Source organism: Vicia villosa, linkage group LG1, assembly GCF_029867415.1.
Source record: "Vicia villosa cultivar HV-30 ecotype Madison, WI linkage group LG1, Vvil1.0, whole genome shotgun sequence".
Classification (NCBI taxonomy): Eukaryota; Viridiplantae; Streptophyta; class Magnoliopsida; order Fabales; family Fabaceae; genus Vicia; species Vicia villosa.
The window spans coordinates 225,751,226-225,772,452 of record NC_081180.1 but is presented as its reverse complement, the minus strand read 5'-3'; the positions used below and the strand labels follow the sequence as shown (position 1 = coordinate 225,772,452).

Genomic DNA, 21,227 nt, shown 5'->3' with positions numbered 1-21,227 from the left:
CTCATTAATCCAAAGTTATATTCATTAAGGTGTTGAATATACAGTGCATTTACTATCTTGAGACTCGTACTCGATTCATGCTACAGACAGTTATTCATCATTAGATATTATCTAACGGATCCTTCTGTTGTCACGTTGGGAAGCATGTTACATCTCTAACCGCCCCTCATATATAAGGTATCTCACATGTAGGGGTGGCAAAACGGGCCGCCCGCCCCGCCCGCCGCCCGCCCCGCCCGCCGCCCGCCCCGCCTTATGCCCGCCAAAAAATGAGTGGGGCGGGCATGCCCGCCAAGTAAAATGGGCATAAAAGTCATGCCCGCCCCGCCAAGATGGCGGGTTGGCGGGCGGCGGGCTTACCCGCCTATTTTTATTTATATTTTTTTAATAGATTAATAGATTTTTTTTTACCTTTTAATTAAACTTTTCACTTACTTTTTAAAACATTTTTTTATAAAAGCAACTTTTTAACAAATTTACTTAAAAAAAATTACATATATTTAAAATAAATGAATAAAATTAACCATCAAGAATTAAAATTACTAGAATTAACTAAAAAAAAGAGTTAGTTTTGGAGGAGAGGCGGGTTTTGGCGGGCGGCGGGCTTTGGCGGGGCGGGTATGGCGGGCGGCGGTTTTTTGCGGGGCGAGCTTTGGCGAGCGGCGGGTCTAAAATCCCAACCCAACCCGCCATTTTTTAGCGGGTGGCGGGCCGGGCCGGCGGGCCACAGCCCGTTTTGCCACCCCTACTCACATGAGACTTAAATATGCTCTAATCATAAGTTACAATATCCATATCTACTCATTTATTGATGTGTGTGTTATAGTGTTAACCTTGCAGATCTATTCTCACTTTGTCGCTCTCCGACGTACGGGAAGCTTGCTCTGCCTCACCAAGACTATATTACATTACTTTCCATCTATTTCTGATTCCCTAACAGAACAGTGGCGCCATCTGTGGGAACTTTTGATTCCTACAAATTTTCACGATTAGATTCCTTCCAATTCAAAGTCATGAATCACCATAGTGATCACACTCAAACAAAGAAGATTACTTTTAATCTAGCTGCTGAAAACACCATAGGTTCTCTAACTTCAGGATCCTTCTCAGTCTTCATTGTTGAGTCAATTGACGGTGGATTGACGAACAAGAAAGAACCTCCACCATAACTAGTCGAGAGACAAAAGGGTGACATGCATATTTTAAAGTTTTAAGACCCCGAGAAGGTGGATGAAACTCCTAATGCGGCACTTCCACTAGTCTTAAATGTTTTAAGACCCCGAGAAGTTTTAAGACCCCGAAAATTAAAATAGAGTTGCTGAAGGAGCAAGTAATTAGGCAAGAATTGATAACCTTTCATCATGCTGAGTATCATTTTAAGATCATTTTTTATCAACAACCGACCTTAGCTCAGTTGGTAGAGCGGAGGACTGTAGTTGGGACACCATGCTGTCATCCTTAGGTCACTGGTTCAAATCCGGTAGGTCGGATTTTTTATTTTTAGTTTTTAAACTATTCTGGTAGTTTTGTTCTTCAAAGGTGGAAACGAAAAAGTGAGTGGTGGTCAAGGACACAGGTGATTAACTTAATTATCCCTCGTTCTAGACACCACCTTCTTTTATTATTTAACTTTTATTTTTAAATTGAAATAATTTTTAATTGTTTTGATCATTACTATATTAATTTTAATGTTAATTAAACGATGGAAATATGTAAAATAACAATGTAGATGAATAAAATAATACATCAAAATGATTAGAAACACAAGTCAACGATTAACATCAAATTTGTTCTAAGCCGGTCAAAAGTTCAATTCGGGTAAGAATCAAATTCATAACCAAATTGTGCGAGATTTATTAAAATTATTCATCAATCATCATATATGAGTGACATACGTAAGACGTAAGATACATTTTCTCATCTTAGAGTTATAAGATAATAGAGTACTTCCTTTTTTTTTCCATTCATGTAAATAAATTATATATACATCATTTTGGTTAACTATTTAATTATGATACATAATTACCAAGACAAAATATTCTAATTACAGTAAACTAATTATGTGTAACTATAAGAACAATATTCTATTATATTACACCCCGCAGTAGAAGCAGGAGTTCACTAACGCTTAGACTGGTCTGAAAATCATCAATGAGAATGTGAGGAAGCCCTTTGGTAATGATGTCTGCAAGCTGATGTTTGGAGGCAACATGAGGAACTCGTGCCTGATCACAATCTACTTCTTTACGAACTAAAATGAATGTTCATCTCAATATGCTTGGTACGTCGTTGTTGCATAGGATTATCATAGAGATAAATGGCACTAACATTGTTATAAAGGAATCAGAAAATGAATCTCCAGAAGAGGATTACGAATTTAACACGACTTAGACACAACATTCGAAACACCTCTATATTTGGAGAGACCTGGTGTGTGAGATACTGAACTGGTATCCATGTTCCACTGACTGTCAAGAGTGTGGAGAGACATGGTGTGCATAGCGACCTTAATGCCTGTTGGTGTATAAGATGGTGTAGTAGCTGCAGATGCCCGAGGACGTTGTCCTAGAATGCCTGAATACTTCAAAGGATTGTTAGGGTGTGTCCATTGAGAGGTGGGATATAAGCCCTGAAGTATAGCTCATGGTAGTGGAGTACAACCCCATGGTCGCCAGATTGAGTAATGTTGTTGTTGTTGCCAAGGAGGAGAGAACCATGGTGGAGGGGCGTTGGGAGCTCCAAGATGAAGACCATGATGATTACTACTCTTTCCGCCTCGGCGTTGGTTGCCACGAGAGCGAGCAAGATTGTTTGGGCAGCGCTTGCCACGCTGAGAGGTGTCTTCAAAAGGTCGATGTTAAGTGGTGTGCATGAAAGAATGAGAACTAATGCTAGTCATTTTAGCAATATCAGCTACTTCCAAAGTGAGCATGGAGCGAGCTTGATAGAAGGTATGAAGAGGATTACTCTAGCAAATCAAGGTAGCAACAATTTAGTAAGCCTCTAGAAAACTATATATCAGTTGAAGAGCTAGACGGCGATTGTTGACAAGAGAGTCAACTTTCCTTAACTCGTCAAAGAGCATCTTAAGACGTTAATAGTAAGCAGACACAATGGGAAATTTCTCCATATGAGTGTTAGAGAACTCTTGCTCGAGAGTGACAGCACGAGCATTCTGATTGTTCTAGAAAAAGTCAGCAAAATGATTCGAAGCTTCCATAGCAGTGGAGTTTGGTTCTAGGATGGTGGTCAGCAGGTTAGTAGAAATTGTGGAATATATCCATTGAAGAAAGGTATAGTCAAGGGTAGTCCATTGTTCATACTCGGAGGTGAAAGTATCTGTTGATGGTTTCTTGTTTGTAGAGAGAACAATATCATGTAGAACCCGATGAGAGCGGACATGGATGCGGAAGAGCTCGACCAATATGCCATTGATCTTTCTCCATTTCAAAAAATTATTTTAAATTTTAATTATTTTTAAAAATAAAATAAAACAAAAAAATATATAACATTAAATATCATTATTTGATTGAATAAAGATACCAGAACCCAACTAAATTCAAGGGTTCATAGTTTTATCAGAAGGCAAAATCATAATTAACAAATTAACATGGATATTTGAATACCTAATGACGCATGTTAAAGTACAATTTAAATTAAAAGATTATTAAACGGGAAAACCAATCGTGACCGTGGGTATAAACAAACGCAACCAATCAATTTCGTGGAAACCCACTATTCGTTCAAATCGTAATAAACCCCCATTGACAATTTCGTATCAAAACTCGTTCGTTCTCTCTAACAAATCTTCGTGTTCATCAAGCAAACAAACTTAACAAAACCTAACATGCCAATTTCAAAACCACCAAATAATCTCATTATCACATTCACATAGATCAAACTCAAATTCGATTTTGCGCTTAAACGATGCTTCCATTATTGAAGCTTGGAACCCTCGCTTTGAAAACGCTGAGTAAACCAGTTGCCAGTAGACTCAAACAACAAGCTGCTATTCATCCTAGATTCCGTCAACTCATCGTTAATATGGCTCAGGTAACTTAGGGTTTATGGTAATGAAGATTCAAATTGTGTTTCATTTTGATTTTGATGTATTCTGTTAGTTTGAAATGTTTCAGACTTTTTGATATAGCGGAAACACGACACTGACATATTGACACTGACATGTTGATAGCATCCGTGATTTGAAAAAAATGAATAAATTAACTGTAATCACAAGTGATCTGTCGGTTTCAGACACTGACACTGACAGGTTGATAGCGGCAGTGATTTGAAAAAAATAATAAATTAAAGTGATCTGTCGGTTTCAGACACAGACACCGAGCCAGACTCATTTTTTTCTAGAGGTGTCGGTGATGTAGAGATGGATTCGAATTTTGTTGGTTTTAGGAAACTGAGAAATGGTGCTTTTCTGTGAGAGGGGAAAAGAGAAAAACCTTTGAAACCCTAGCTGGCATTTTGATTTAGGTATAAGTATGTTTTAGAGAAACTCTAAATCCTTTTTTGATTTAGGTATAAGTATGTTTTAGAGAAACTGTAATGTTAATACTGATTTGTACATGGACCTTGGATGTGAAGTTAAGAGAAACTATAATGTTGATTTTTTTCTTTTTGAAACAGTCTAATCATCAAATTACAACAAAGATGCAAAGGCGTATATATGGTCATGCAACGGATGTTGAGATTCGGCCTTTGAATGAGGAAAAAGCTGTTCAGGCTGCTGTAGACCTTATTGGAGAACTCTTTGTCTTCTCGGTAATGTGGACTTATAATTTGGAATTGGCTAAAGCTATTTTGCTTATTTTTCATTATTTTTGAAGACATGGATTTCATTTATGTGGGAAGTTATAACCATTCACTTGAAGCAAGTTAACTTTGTTGGTAGAATCTGGCATATGCTGCTAGGTGATATAGAGTTTTGCTAAGAACTAAAAGCAATAAATGAAAGTTATTCTGTGAAATGGGACATGGTTTATAAACTGCATTCAAAATATCAAGCGTTTTGAATTTCTCACGATTGCGTTTTGAGGGGAAATTACATTGAATGAAAAAGTTTTGCTGCTTTCTTTGTTAGGTGTTTTGACTTTTGAGGTTTATACCTTGTGTTGGTAGTTACTGAAATTTTGAAACTTCACATTAAACTTGGCCACTTGATGTTAGTTTTTAGATTCGACTAATGAGTTGGCAAGATGTTATGCAATTAGTTAACTCTTAAACTTTAACGAGTTATGGTCCCAGGACTCAAAAACAAGTTAAGGCAAAATTTGAAAAACTTGACAAATTGTGACCCTAATGACAAACACAGAGTTGGTCAATTTTGTTGGTTACTTGAGTTGAGTTTCCTCTGTTGTGCAATATGTTTATAATCATGAATCAAATTTATCTTGTTCTGTTTTGTCACTCAACAAAATAGTACTATTGTTGAGCCAAATACAGCATGCTTGTTGGGGGCCAAAAATTGAGTTATACTGTTATCGACTCTCAGACACAGGACTTGAGAGTAGAGTTCATTTTGTACTAAAATGACTTGTGTACACAGTCATACGCCTTGTTGTTGATTGTTTGCATTTGTACTGATCATAGGTTGCAGGTCTTCTCTTGATCTTTGAGGTACAAAGAAGTGCTAGATCTGAAGCACGGAAGGAGGAGCTACGAAAAAAAGATCTAGAGGTAATTTCACATAATCATTCAGTACACATATATTTGACACTGTGTCCTCTTAGTTTCAAACTTTTCAAGTTTTCATTCCCTTTCAATTTTGTTGTTTATTTATCTCGGTTCTTGTTTTCAAAATTGATCTAATATTGAGTTTATATATTTAAGGACTGGTAGTTTATCTATCTATATATTTGAATTAGGGTTTGTAGAGCATTACTGTCAAAGAAAATGCGATTTATGTTAATATTAGTAATTCATGACAAATGTACTCCTCCGCATTCGTATAATCATTGACATTGACACTGGTTCCAATTCAAGTTTACTGCAAAAAGTTATTTATTAGTCGAAGTTTAATATACAAATCATTATTTCTTAATTCTTTCTTTAGGCTATGAGGCAAAGAAATGATGAATTGGCAGAAGAAGTAGAAATTCTTAAGCATAGATTTGAAGAACTGGAACAGCTTGCTCGGGGACGTGGACTCACTGGCATTCTAAATTTCAAAAACATCATCAGTAGTAAGGAAGATGGGAAGACAGAGAAAACGGCTTGACCTGATGAAAAGAATAATTACTTTTCACAATTTTTGTTCATTTATCTTTGGCAGAAATATAATTTCTGACAAAGTTTCTGATTCATTTGAGGATTTCCTCGACAATTTTTTTTACCACAGTTGCTAACTTCGAATTCTCTATTTGTACTGAGAATATGGATATTTCAGTTATTGAAATATTCTCATTGTATTGGTCAAAATAAACTGCAGAGACTGTATAGTTTTTGGTGAAAGTCAAAGATGAATGAGTACAAAGTGATTGCATGTGTGCATTGCAACATATCAAGGGTCTCGTGTTCTCTTTCATTTAAGCATGGCTTTAGAATCTCCATTGAAAGCAATTTTATTATACATTCACGGTTGCTGCAATACTACTTTTGATTGCCCCCTAAACCTGAATAACAGCGCACCCAACAACTCGTCTCTTTGCTCCCACTAAATCTAAACAACTACGACCACTCTCTCCCATATTGAAATCGCATGAAAAGCTCAATCTGCATGGAATGTCTGCAGTATTAGTTTTCTGCCGAGAATGGTGAGAAGCTCGGCCAACAACTTTTCCTTTATATTTTACTTAGTGCATTGAATACATATAAGGATGAAGAATTTGACATGCCAAAGGATGCAAGGATCCAATTGGCAAACAAGTCAAACTTACAAATTAACACAAACAATGCAAACTGAGAAAGAGTATAATAGCAAGTTTATACAGTGCAAGCTGGATTTCTAGTTTTGCACCCTTGTTTTTTTGTTTTTATTTCTTTTAATTGGGCCAAGCTATTATGTTTTTGCTTACACCTCATCCTGATTTTTTTGCATCCTCCCTTTGTTTTACTATTATTCCATCTTTATCTTTTTAATTTTATTTATTTTTATTCTATTTTATTATTATTAATTATTTACTTAATCAAAAATAAAATAAAAAATAATGTGGCCACTAATCAAACATTTCTAAAAAAAATTAAAAACACTTGATCCACATCAAGTTTATTTTTCAAAATTAAAACCTATTCAAATCAAAATCAAAAGCATTTTAACAAAATCAATTTCAAATAAAAAATCGATCAAAGTGGTCAATATCAAGTTTTTTTCCTGCTTAATAAAAATGCTTAAAAACATTTTTCTCAAATAAAAATGAACGAAAAAGGACTAGTTGGATGTATATCCCTCTTTTCCACGAGTATTTGGATACCTGATGTATAGCTTGCATTTCGAATACTCGTCTTCCTCTCAAAACTTAATAACGCAATCGAATCTAATTCGTTTACGATAGGATGAAAAATGATTAATTAGGCGCATGCTCCTTTTTTCCCCCGAATACTTGGATACATGTTGTATAACTTGCATTTCAAGTACACATCTTTTTCGAGGGACATCAATTTGATTCATATCAAATACTTTTCGCAATAAAAAACAAATGAAAATGACTATATATATATATATATATATATATATATATATATATATATATATATATATATATATATATATATATATATATATATATATATATATATCCCTCTTTTTCCCAAGTATTTGGATACATGTTGTATAACTTGTCTTTCAAATACTCGTCATCCACCTAAAAATAATCTCAACCAATCAAATCTATCCTTTTCCGCCTTAGCGCGACTACGAAAACCTTTTCACAAATTGCTTTATGCATTTCGACGCGAAACAAACAAACGCTTCAGCCTCCAATTGCGAGCAACAAGCAATGTTTAACCGCTCAATACGACCTAAGCATCATTGTCTAAAATAAACCAACCAACAAACATTTTCTACTAAGAACTATGCAACTTTGAATTTCTCATTGCACTAGAGGATACGTATGAGCGATATTCAACGTCTCGTCAAACATCCTAATAAAAAATTTATTTTTAGTCATTTATTTCTATTTAAACACATGATAATAATTAGAAGAAAAAATATCTTAAACTAACATTCATATTCTCAAAATTAACTAAATGGTTCTCGTTGAGTACAACGAATGTGAGGGGTTCTAATACCTTTCCCTCGCATAATCGACTCCCGAAGAAAAATTTGGTTGCGACGACCGTATTTTTGTTCTTTTAGGATTTTATCGATGTTTTCCCTTATAAAATAAACTTCGTTGGCGACTGTGTTGTATTTTGAGAGTTTGTTACACTCGGTTATTTTTTGCGTCGCGACACTTAGGATAGGCGGCGTTGAGGTCGGTGAAGTCCACACACATTCACCATATGTTGTTTGTTTTTCTTACCAAAACCATGTTGGCTAGCCAGGTAGGGTATTTTGTTTCTGTTATGAACCTAACTTCAGGTAGCTTGTCTACTTCCTCGTCAATGGAGACCATCTTCTCCTTGCCAACTTTTTACTTCCTCAGCGCCACTAGTTTGGCAGTGGAGTGGATGGGAGGCAATGGCTACCGCCTTGGTGTCTATCCCTAGCATATCATAGGAGGCCTAGGCAAACGACATTTTTAATGACTTGAGCGACTATCTCATGTTCTTCTTCTTCGGTAAGCGAAATACCTATCTTTATCACTTGATGGACTGAAGAGTCTATTTGGACCTCCTTCAATTCATATGTGGGCGTGAGACTTTCAACGCTTACGTCCTACCTAGAACCCCAACGATTGAGGTCTGCATTTAGAACTTCATAAATAGGGGTGCCCACAAGAGCAAGCTCTTCCCTTTCTAATGTCAGGCTACTCTAATAGCATTCTTGAGCAATCTGTTGATCTCCTCGAATTGTACAGACTCGCCCTCCGAATAGCGGATACTTTAAGACTATGTATAGAGTGGAAATAACTGCCCCTAGTGCATTGCTGATAGGTCGACCTAGGATGATATTATAGGGCGACAAGGCATCCATAATAAGGTAGCCGACGTCTGTCGCCTTAGCATCTACGCCCTAGCCACACGTTGTCTCCAGGGTTACATGGCTTCTTACATGCACTTGTTCCCTTGAAAATGTCCTAGAACATGACGTCGACAGAGCTCCTAGGATCTATCATGACTTGCTTGATATCCCAATTGCCATGTTGCACATTGATGACTAGAGGGTCATTATCGTAAGGGTTGACTCTAATGGCATCCTTGTCCAAAAAGGTGTTGTTAAACCTTGTTTCTCTTTACGCAACCCTTGGGGAACTAAGATATATCACATTTGTAGTAAGCACCTGCCTTGCGTATTCCTTCAGGAGGAGCTAGAACTACCTCCACCGATGAAACCTCCGGCTATGGTGTTTGTATTAGAGCGTAGAATTTTATCAGCCATCTTCGAAGGGGAAGATTGAAGGAATTAAAGAGGTGTGACCCATGTTAGTTTTATTAGAGTCTCGCGTTGGGCGCCACTGTATAGGTCAAAAGATACAAGTGTGCATGGTATTCTTACAAGGGTAGGAGATATTCAGAGACGTTAGTAGGTTTATAACAATTGAGGGTGGTTAGAGTTTGATCACGCTGGCGAGAAACCCTCTATGGTGATCTTAGTGCATTGAATACATATAAGGATGAAGAATTAGACATGCCAAAGGATGCAAGGACCCAATTGGCAAACAAGTCAAACTTACAAATTAACACAAACAATACAAACTGAGAAGGAGTATATTAGCAAGTTTATACAGTGCAAACTGGATTTTTAGTTTTGCACCCTTGTTTTTTTGTTTTTATTTCTTTTAATTGGGCCAAGCTATTATGTTTTTGCTTACACCTCATCCTGATTTTTTTGCATCCTCCCTTTGTTTTACTATTATTCCATCTTTATCTTTTTAATTTTATTTATTTTTATTCTATTTTGTTTTTATTAATTATTTAGTTAATCAAAAATAAAATAAAAAATAATGTGGCCACTAATCAAACATTTCTAAAAAAAATTAGAAACACTTGATCCACATCAAGTTTATTTTTCAAAATTAAAACCTATTCAAATCAAAATCAAAATCAAAAGCATTTAAACAAAATCAATTTCAAATAAAAAATCAATCAAAGTGGTCAATATCAAGTTTTTTTCCTGCTTAATAAAAACGCTTAAAACATTTTTCTCAAATAAAAATGAACGAAAAAGGACTAGTTGGATGTATATCCCTCTTTTCCCCGAGTATTTGGATACCCGATGTATAGCTTGCATTTCGAATACTCGTCTTCCTCTCAAAACTTAATAACGCAATCGAATCTAATTCGTTTATGATAGGATGAAAAATGATTAATTAGGCGCATGCCCCTTTTTTCCCCGAATACTTGGATACATGCTGTATAACTTGCATTTCAAGTACACATCTTTTTCGAGGGACATCAATTTGATTCATATCAAATACTTTTCGCAATAAAAAACAAATGAAAAGGACTAGTTAGATATATATATATATATATATATATATATATATATATATATATATATATATATATATATATATATATATATATCCCTCTTTTTCTCAAGTATTTGGATACATGTTGTAAAACTTGTATTTCAAATACTCGTCATCCACCTAAAAATAATCTCAACCAATCAAATCTATATTTTTCCGCCTTAGCGCGACTACGAAAACCTTTTCACAAATTGCTTTATGCATTTCGACGCGAAACAAACAAACGCTTCAGCCTCCAATTGCGAGCAACAAGAAATGTTTAATCGCTCAATACAACCTAAGCATCATTGTCTAAAATCAACCAACCAACAAACATTTTCTACTAAGAACTATGCAAATTTGAATTTCTCATTGCACTAGAGGATATGTAGGAGCGATATTCAACGTCTCGTCAAACATCCTTATAAAAAATCTATTTTTAGTCCTTTATTTCTATTTAAACACATGATAATAATTAGAAGAAAAAATATCTTAAACTAACATTTGTATTCTCAAAATTAACTAAATAGTTCTCGTTAAGTACAACGAATGTGATGGGTGTTAATACCTTTCCCTCGCATAATCGACTCCCAAAGAAGAATTTGGTTGCGACGACCGTATTTTTGTTCTTTTAGGGTTTTACTGATATTTTCCCTTATAAAATAAACTTCGTTGGCGACTCTGTTGTATTTTGAGAGTTTGTTACACTCGGTTATTTTTTGTGTCGCGATACATAGAATAGGCGGCGTTGAGGTTGGTGAAGTCCACACACATTCACCATATGTTGTTTGTTTTTCTTACCAAAACCATGTTGGCTAGCCAGGTAGGGTATTTTGTTTTTGTTATGAACCCAACTTCAGGTAGCTTGTCTACTTCCTCGTCAATGGAGACCATCTTCTCCTTGCCAACTTTTTACTTCCTCAGCGCCACTAGTTTGGCGGTGGAGTGGATGGGAGGCAATGGCTACCGCCTTGGTGTCTATCCCTAGCATATCATATGAGGCCCAGGAAAACGACATTTTTAATGACTTGAGTGACTATCTCATGTTCTTCTTCTTCGGTAAGCGAAATACCTATCTTTATCACTTGATGGACTAAAGAGTCTATTTGGACCTCCTTCAATTCATCTGTGGGCGTGAGACTTTCAACGCTTGCGTCCAACCTAGGAACCCAACGATTGAGGTTTGCATTTAGAACTTCATAAATAGGGGTGCCCACAAGAGCAAGCTCTTCCCTTTTTAACGTCAGGCTACTCTTATAGCATTCTTGAGCGATCTGCTGATCTCCTCGAATTGTACAGACTCGCCCTCCGAATAGCGTATACTTTAAGACTATGTATAGTGTGGAAATAACTGCCTCTAGTGCATTGCTGACGGGTCGACCTAGGATGATATTATAGGGCGACAAGGCATCCATAATAAGGTAGCTGACGTCTGTCGCCTTAGCATCTACGCCCTAGCCACACGTTGTCTCCAAGGTTACATGGCTCCTTACATGCACTTGTTCCCTTGAAAACGTCCTAGAACAGGACGTCGACAAAGCTCCTAGGATCTATTATGACTTGCTTGATATCCCAATTGCCATGTTGCGCATTGATGACTATAGGGTCATTATCGTGAGGGTTGACTCTAATGGCATCCTTGTCCAAAAAGGTGTTATTAAACCTTGTTTCCCTTTACGCACCCCTTGGGGAACTAAGATATATCACATTTGCAGTAAGCACCTGCCTTGCGTATTCCTTCAGGAGGAGCTAGAACTACCTCCACGGGTGAAACCTCCGACTATGGTGTTTGTATTGGAGCGTAGAATTTTGTCGGCCATCTTCGAAGGGGAAGATTGATGGAATTAAAGAGGTGTAACCCATGTTAGTTTTATTAGAGTCTCGCGTTGGGCGCCACTGTATAGGTCAAAAGATACAAGTGTGCATGGTATTCTTATAAGGGTAGGAGATACTCTGAGACGTTAGTAGGTTTATAAAAATTGAGGGTGGTTAGAGTTTGATCATGCTGGCGAGAAACCCTCTATGGTGATCTTATGGTGGTTTGACAGAACCTACTCATATGAGGTGAGAGGCTCTGCATAGTAGCTTTATGCTTTTGAGTGAGATACGTAAGTTATGAACTGTCTCTCCTCATTCTAGTCGTCATTACGTATTTTTATGAGAAAATTTAGATGAATTGGAAAGAATATTGATAAAAAACAAAAGCAAAGTGTGAAGAGATAAGCAAAAATCCAAGACAAGGAAGAAATAAGAACTTAGTGAAATTTTTGAAGAAAAATAAAGGATTTACTTGTCAAAAATTAATATATTATTTTATCAACCTAAAAATATTTTTTATATATTTTTTATATTTTTAAAACTATTTTAAAATAATTTTGCAAAGAAAATTAAATAAAATAGAAAATAAAAAATAAATGATCGTGTGTGGTTGATTGGAGAGTCCATGGTATGGACTGGCAAGGCTGAAGCGCTGGATTGAGTGACTGACTTGATCAGATGGTGAATGGAGCGAAGGAGCATGACACGTACGTACACTGCAAAGCACCGGATCAGAAATTTTAAAAAAATTAAACGCGCGCGTCCCTCTGGCCAATGGGAGGGAGCCACGTCTCATCTTCTTCCTCAGAAAAGCTTTTTACATCGCTCATTTGCAGGGAGCTGTAAAAAGCTTCGCTCTTTTACACCTGTGCAACACGAATAAGGGTTAAACGCAAAATAAATTTGGCGCGAGGCCATGGATCAACTCGTCTTGTTCACACGAGTTTAATGGTACCACTTAGAACCTGTAATTTTGCTTAAATCGTGAATCCCTAATTTTGAGCTCAAGAACCCTAAAATGGTAATTGCTCGTACAGGTGTCTAAACATCAATTAAGTTTCCAGAAATGATCAGAACGTCAAACCAAACTTAAATATATGATTACATCGTGTTAAATATGCATGTACAATCGTATTTTTGTAAGTTTTTGTTTGAACAAACCGTGGGCTTTAGTGCTTGGTTCAGGGTGTTTTGATTGTTGGAAATGATTGGGATAGCTTCAGAATTGTTTGAGGAATGTGTTTGGATGTTTATTTGCACTTGAATTTAGCTTAAACTCAGAATTCGAATTTTGAATTTCTTTGAAAATTTCAAGTGTGATACAAGTATATCTTTGGCTCTGAATTCGTCCCCCCTTTTGATGCTGATAGACTCATGCTATTTATAGGCCAGATTGAGTGCTGATAACTTAAGCAACCAAGCTTTTCTTGCATACTTGAGTGTTTTGAATCTTTGAGATTTTTATTAATAAAACCTTTAAAAAACTTGGCCATGGCTTCAATTTTCTTCACTCCTCTTGCCATAGGTCTTCTGTACCTCTTTTCTCAATTATTTGAATCAATCTTGGCAACTCATGCTAGAGACAAAGCCTTGGATAATTATCTTGAATAATTTCTTTTTTAATTTAACTTTAAATGAAATAAAATTAAATCAAAAAAGAAATAAAAGTGTCATGGGCCTAAGATTGGTCGTGGGTGGCCTTAAACATCCTTAGGAACATGTTTGGATCACAAATGCTTGGGCCCTTTTGGAAAAAAAACAAATTTGATCAATGTTGGTTTCATGCATTTTCCCAAAAAATGGCCAACTTCAACAAGGCATAACTCCCTCAATTTTGATCATATGAAGGAGTTCTTGTACTTTTTAGAAACCTCAAGATGTCCTCCACAAGACACTTTGGAAGCTTTTTTGCATTTGGAGAAGTTATCTTGATGTTATGGGCTTTGACAAAAAACTGCTTTTTGTTGACTTTGAAAATGACCTGTAATGTCTTGGCTCATATTTCCCAAATGGTAAACCCAGTGACCATGGGACCAATTTCATTTGAAATATAATTGAATTTACTTCAAAATAAGATTTGGTTGGAATTTTTCGGATGAACGAGGAGAGAGTTATGGCCGGTCAAAGTGCAGTTGACTTTTTAGGAGAAAACCCTAATTTTGAAACTTGGAGTTTTGTCGATTTCTGAACCTTTCTTGATGAATTTTGATCAACCATTGATCAAATGATGAATCTTCTGACAAAATATGGATGTTGACAAAAAATTGCATTTTTGACTGTCTGTTGACTTTTCGGTCAAACTGGTCGTCTGTTGACTGTTTGAGCTGTTGACTGTGCGTCCGAGCGAATCGAAGTTTGAAAATTTGTCTGGTGGTACTTTGAGAAATATGGAGATCCATGAAATCCATTTGAGGTCTCAAAAACTCGTTCTCCTGAAAAAAAACAAAAACCCTAGTTAGGGATGTTTGTGTAAGAGACAGTTAGGCGTACCTGATTTTTGTGCAGTGTAGAGTCTCTGCTGATCATGTGATTATCAAAAGACTTCTAGAACAAAAATCTTAGAAATTTGAAATGTGAATGATTGATTTGACTGATGGTACAAACACGGAGAATTGCGCTGTCAGCGGGTTTGACTGGTAACTGGCTGTTCGGGTATTAACGTAACAGTTAAAGTAAAAACTCAACAGTTAAAGTTTATTTTTTCTTTTTGTTTTTGTTGTGTTAATGGTGAAAAATTATTTACATGGTTTGTTAGAAAAACAAAAAAAAATAATAAATAAAAAATATATACTGTATGCGAACGAAATTACTGATAATAATATTGAAAAGGATTTAATGCACAGAAATAAAAATTTAACTAGCAATAAACACGCATAATATTATCTCAATAATTAAACGGCGGTACAACAGACAATTCAATATTTAATACCGACAGTACAAATATTACATAAAAAATATAACGAACAGTACGGCAAATATAATGAACGGTACATTATTTGAAAGCGACAGATACGACAAACTTTAAGTATGACGATCAAAAATCCATGCTATAAACAACAGAATATAGATATACGGGAGTGTAAACATCCCAGGTCCGCATTTTTCAGGACTATGTAGACAGAAAAAGGACATGATCACCACAAAAACAGTGATGACTACAAGAAAAAACGTATCCACCCACTTTGCCATTTTTACCGGGGAAGAAGAGGAAATGATTAGGAGATAATATGATAGGAATTTGGGAGATGAGTGAAATTTGATGTGAGAATTTATGGAAAAAATGAGGGGTATCTATAGAGTAAAAAGAGGGATGGAGACGTTGGGGAATGAAGTGGTACCGCAAAAGGAAAGTTTGAATGATAGTAGAATAAAGTTAGGATTTGATTTGAAAGAAAGAGATTTGAAAAGAAAGAAAGAGATTTTGAAAAGAAAGAAAGAGATTTGGAAAAAGAATATAGTATAAAAAATTAGTGGAAAACAAAAACCAATAATAACTTAATTGTTACTAGTATGATCTGAAACCCCGGACTCTGTGCCTGCAAAATTTAATTCTGTACCAACTGTGTCAGTATCATTTATCTGAAAATAAATCTCAAATAAACAGTGTATGAAGTGATAAACAGTATTTGGCGTTTGTGTAAGAATAAATTCAACAGCGAACCAAAATACCGTACAAAAAAAACATTCTAAAAACTGAGTATTCATAAAATCAGGATATTTATGAAATAAAATCCAAGATTATATAAAACTCCCAATTTTTAGACAGAAGTCTGTTGCCTTTTTTTTTAAAAAAAATGCGGGCAAATTTTAGGGTATAACAGGGTGATAAGGAGATAAGACGTTGGAGTTATCATACATACATACTCATTTGCATACACGCAACATTTACATGTGTAAACATTCATACATCTACATTATATGCACAATGCATACGCATTTACAAAGCGATTTTCTATACAGGTAAACTTGTCCGAATCAGGGCAAGTGACTCCTATTGGTGCAGGAAAAGCTTGCTAGCACTATAGCAAACTGATCACAATTAACTGCAAGTCCTCTCTATGTAAGTCTCAGGCTTTAGCGAGGCGATTATCTTTCTCACACTAACTGCAAGGTAAATTTAGGGGTCTTCCATTATTTAATAACTCTTCGATCCGAAAAGCGTGAGACCTGCGTATTCTCACGCCATTCAATCCAAGGTAATTAAATAGGGGCAGTTGTCATACCCCAAAATTTACCCAATATAATTCACATCCGTCAATTTACTAAGGGCGTTAAAAATTAGGAGCCATAGGGTTTAATATACCTATTATTAAACTCGCTCTCTTATAAAACTTCCTTATAGGTTATTTAAAATAAATAAAGGTATGAATAGCAAATGTTTAAGATCCAATTTGATTTAGGCCCATTTGTTTATCACCATTTAACCATTGCATATTTATATTACTACTAACTATGAATTATTAATGTTATTAATTTCTATTATTAGTTTTAAAATTAATATGGGGTTATTAGGATTAATCAAGCATTGTTATTAGTACTAATATAATTATTAATTGGTGTTAATTATTATTATTAGAATATTATTAATTAGTATCTCTATTGGGTTATTATTAGGAGTATATTATTAACTAATTTTATTGATTAGGTGATTAGTTAAATGGTTAATTGAAGTTATTGGGCTTTTTGTTGTTGTCATTTTCTTGTCATTCTTTTGGGCCAAGAGAACCGGTTATGGGACTCGGTATTGGGTCATGGACTTTGGGCCAGGTTGCATTAGGAGTGGACCGGGTCAAACCGACCCGACCACTGTTCACTTTCCCCTTCCTCCATCGGTCGCCGCTACAACAATGCAAACCCTAACCCCAATCTCAAACCCAGGCCCAGCAATCAGAATCTTCAATCAATCAAATAACAGAAATAAAATCAAATTTTATAACAAAAACAAAATGAAAACAAGATCGGATTTTGATCGAAGTATAATTTTCATTAACCAAATATCAATTACAAATCGAATCTCTAAATCAAAATTAAACCTAACAATCTAATCTAATCTTTCTAAGATTGAATCTAACCTAAAATAAATCTAAACCTAGTCTATAAAAGAAAAAGAAGGAAACAATAGAGAGGAGGGAAATTAGAAGAAGGAAAAGCCATAAACGCCGCCGCGAACGAACCCTAAGTGCCGCCGCTTGAACTTCGATCCGGTACCTGCAAACAGAGAAGGGAGAAGAAGATTAGAGCGAGGGGGAGCTTACACGATCCTGAATTCAAGAATTAAGGTAACGAAATCTTGACTTAGCTTAGGTTTGAATCGGTTTGCATGCTCTCGCTTTGGGTTTCTAGAAATTTTGTGTTGCGATTCATGTGTTAGGTTGAATTTCTGGGTTTATGATTGAGGTTTGGGGGCGGGGAAGATGAAGATCATGATGATCTTCATCTGGATTCGGTTTTTTCTGGGTTTTCGGGTTGAAGGGACGAATATTCCGATGAATATTCATCGGATACTGGGATCCTACGGCGGTGCTAGGGGTGGTTTAGGGTGGTGTTCTTGGGGTTCTTGTGCCTGGGTTTTTCGGATGAGTTCACTGGTTGAAGATCAACCGGGAATTGAGGTTTACGGTGGGGTTTTGGGGTGGTAGGGGTGGTTGTCGGAGATGATGGGTGGTTACGGGGTCTGGGAAGAGAGAACGAAGAGAGAGAAGGTCTAAGTTAGAGAGAGAAAGAAAAATGAAAATGGGAGTGGAATGAAGGTGAGAGGTGGATAATTGTTGTTCTGGAGCGTTAGATCGTAGCCACTTGGCCTCCCATGGCCAATTGGCAGCATCACTGAACGTGACTCAGTGTGTTCTCCTCTACCATGCACCCTTTAGATCAATACATGCAGGCCATTAGATCTAGATCCATGGCATAGGTTTCGCTGTCTCACCGTAACACCTTGTACACGCACACACTAAACCAACCGGGCCTCAATGTTGATGGGCCAGGCTCTGTTGCTAATTACACCCCCCAAATCCTTACCCTGAACACAGAATACACCCCCCTGCGCAAAAGGAAAAAAACCCAATAAAAACTAATTAATTTTTATTTGATAGTTTTAATAATTGTTAGTTGTTCTTTTTATGATTTTAATCTAATTTTCTCCTCGAACCGACTATACCTATTAGTCGCATTAGTCGAGAAATAATTTTTGATCAATTTAATTTATTTGTTAATAATAATTTAATTAATTCTGATTTAATTCTCTCCTCGACCCGACTAAATATATTTGTCGCATTAGACGAGAGATAAAAATATATATAAAATTTAAAACATTTTTATTTGCTGCCCGCGACGATCAAATCCATCGATCAGAGTAACCAGCAATACCCCATAATCCGTTAACTATAATGATCAAACCTATTGATCATCGCATCTAACGATGACACATCATAATCAGGGTTGTATGCCAAACCTCAAAACTTTTTCATCCTCAAATCAAATTCAAAACTAACTGCGATAGGCCATTCAAAAAGCCTTTAAAACAACTTCCAACCATATCAAATCAAATTCCAATTCAAAGGCATACAACCCTGTGCCCGAACTACGTTGACTCTGATTCTCCATAAGGAGATACGTAGGCACTTGGATAACCAAGGCGAGTCCCCTTCCCTAAAACCTCAATTCAGTTCAAAACTCACTTTTCGCCCTATTCATTTCCTTAGCTATAAACCTCAATATTTAGCCATTAACCTTTACTTTGAACATAAAACCTTAGGAAAGGGTTGAGGGTGCCTAACACCTTCCCTCGACCTGATTATAATAATCTTACCCCGATCTCTAAACTGCGTAGGGTTTCCTATTCGCCCTTCAGAATAGGTGGCAACTCTATAATTTAATTTTTAGAGCAGGTTGCTACAGCTGGGGACTCTGCTGGGGACCACTATAATGGTGAATTATTATGCTCCTAAGGCTTGAGAGGGTTTAGGTTTTGGTAAACGGTTTAGGTTTTTGGCGAAATTTTTAGGGTTTGGCTAATTCGCCATTTTAGGGTTTGGTTTAGGTTATGGTTTTTTTTAATAAATATTTAATTTCTGTTTTATTTATTTATTTAATTTTTATTATTTGCCTAAATGTTAATTGTTTATGTTAATATATTTGCATTAAATGTTTAAATGTTATATTAATATATTTGCACTGCTGGGATTATAAAACTGTTGTTAAACCTAAGCGTGGGAATTATATTTAAGACCAGAGGGGAATTACATCGCCTACGAGTCTTATTATAATTCCACTCAGAGTGGGTTAAATATCCGGAAAGGTCTGATACGAGGCTTGACCTTGTTGAGGGCTGGACTTGGTATTTGGCTGATCTCTCTGGGAACCTACCCCTAAAACTCGAACCTCATGGATAAATGAGTTGTTCAAAATCCTAAGAGCCAAAAACTCTCGGCGGCTACGAACGACCCCATGAGACCTTCTAGAACATACCAATAGGAAGGGTAGGCACCTTAAGCCGTTACATCGAACATATAAACCTAGGGCTTATGTGCTTATGTGTTTAATTGTACGCTTTCATTATTTTTTATATATATCATATAATTGTTGCATTCATCATACATCATGTGCATTCTTGCATCATGTCTTATCCACGAAAAATAATGAGAAAGATAAAAAAAATGAGTTATTATATTTAATCGATGGATGTGGATAAGACATAAATACGAATAAAGCATATCATTCATGGCATGCATATCACTTTCATGGCATTGAAAGAAGATTTCTCTTTTACCTTCAGAGCAAGAGACCATTGGGAAGGATAATCTAACATTCCGACCGTCTTACAAGACAAGATTTCAGCAAAAGAAATCAATGGATCAGCTAGAACAGAATCAAGCCGCCCTTCGTGAGGAGGTGGATCAACTAAAGGTTAGTATGGAAGAGGTTAAAGGAGGCATGGCTCAGATGCTAGGATTCATGAAGGCCCTCCTAGATAAACAAGAAAAGGCAAAAGAGGTTCAGTCTTGGGATACCCTGGTTCAAGATGAGATCCCCAACGACGAAACCCGCTGCCAAGATTTGTGGCAGGCTTTGGCCCTGCTAAGGATAGACCTCAGGTCCGATCTGTTAGGAGAGCTATCCAATTCCAAGAGAAAGGAGATACCTCTCAAGAAGGATTTGTCCCCACTCCACAGACTAAAGGGACAACCTGCACAGTTCGCATTCCTGCTAACAATGTCCCTGAGGATGACGATTACTCGGATCTACAATACGGAGTACAAGAGGTAGACAACACAAACCAAGCACCTCAGACACAGCAGTCTATTCCCAACTCTAGGGAAGACTCCAAGGACAATGAACAGATCAAAGCGCTAGAGGAGAGACTAAAAGTGGTAGAAGGATACGACGTTTTCGATGTGGATGCCTTCGAAATGAGCTTGGTCTCAGACTTGACTATCCCGCACAAATTCAAGATTCCCGACTTCGAGAAATACAAAGGACTCACATGTTAGAGGAATCACCTGCGCATGTATGTGCGAAAAATGGCTGCTTACGCTCACGATCAAAAGTTGATGATACACTTCTTCCAAGATAGCTTAAGCGGAGCATCTATTGACTGGTACCTGCAATTGGAGAAATCCTATATCCGAAGCTGGAATGATCTTGCTAACACATTCTTGACGCAATATAAGTACAACCTGGACATGGCACCCAACCGGATGTAATTACAAAATATGTCACAGAAGAAGGATGAATCATTCAAGGAGTATGCCCAAAGGTGGAGGGAAATGGCTTCTCGAGTCCAACCTCCCTTGATGGAAAAAGAACTGGTGGACATATTTATGGGCACTTTGCAAGGACCGTACTACG

The 21,227-nt window shown here is 36.5% G+C and overlaps 1 protein-coding gene and 1 non-coding gene across 2 annotated transcripts; both read left to right on the top strand.

Moving 5' to 3' along the window:
- Window positions 1–1,399: 1,399 nt before the first annotated feature.
- On the top strand, window positions 1,400–1,490 carry TRNAY-GUA (transfer RNA tyrosine (anticodon GUA)). The gene is given in 2 exon segments: window positions 1,400–1,436; window positions 1,455–1,490. It is a non-coding gene; the product is annotated as a tRNA-Tyr (tRNA).
- A 2,218-nt stretch (window positions 1,491–3,708) lies between these two features.
- Window positions 3,709–6,540, top strand: LOC131623209 (OPA3-like protein). Its single transcript, XM_058894209.1, has 4 exons — window positions 3,709–4,053; window positions 4,639–4,773; window positions 5,602–5,688; window positions 6,065–6,540. The coding sequence occupies exons 1-4, from the start codon at window positions 3,928–3,930 to the stop codon at window positions 6,227–6,229; spliced, it is 513 nt and encodes a 170-aa protein (XP_058750192.1). The 5' UTR covers window positions 3,709–3,927; the 3' UTR covers window positions 6,230–6,540.
- The last annotated feature ends 14,687 nt before the right edge of the window (window positions 6,541–21,227 follow it).

Excerpts from the sequence above, each read along its gene's own strand:
- LOC131623209 (XM_058894209.1), top strand. The coding sequence starts at position 3,928 with ATGCTTCCATTATTGAAGCTTGGAACCCTCGCTTTGAAAACGCTGAGT. Across the intron at positions 4,054-4,638 it reads TCATCGTTAATATGGCTCAG|TCTAATCATCAAATTACAAC; the intron begins GTAACTTAGGGT and ends TTTTTGAAACAG. Across the intron at positions 5,689-6,064 it reads TACGAAAAAAAGATCTAGAG|GCTATGAGGCAAAGAAATGA; the intron begins GTAATTTCACAT and ends TTCTTTCTTTAG.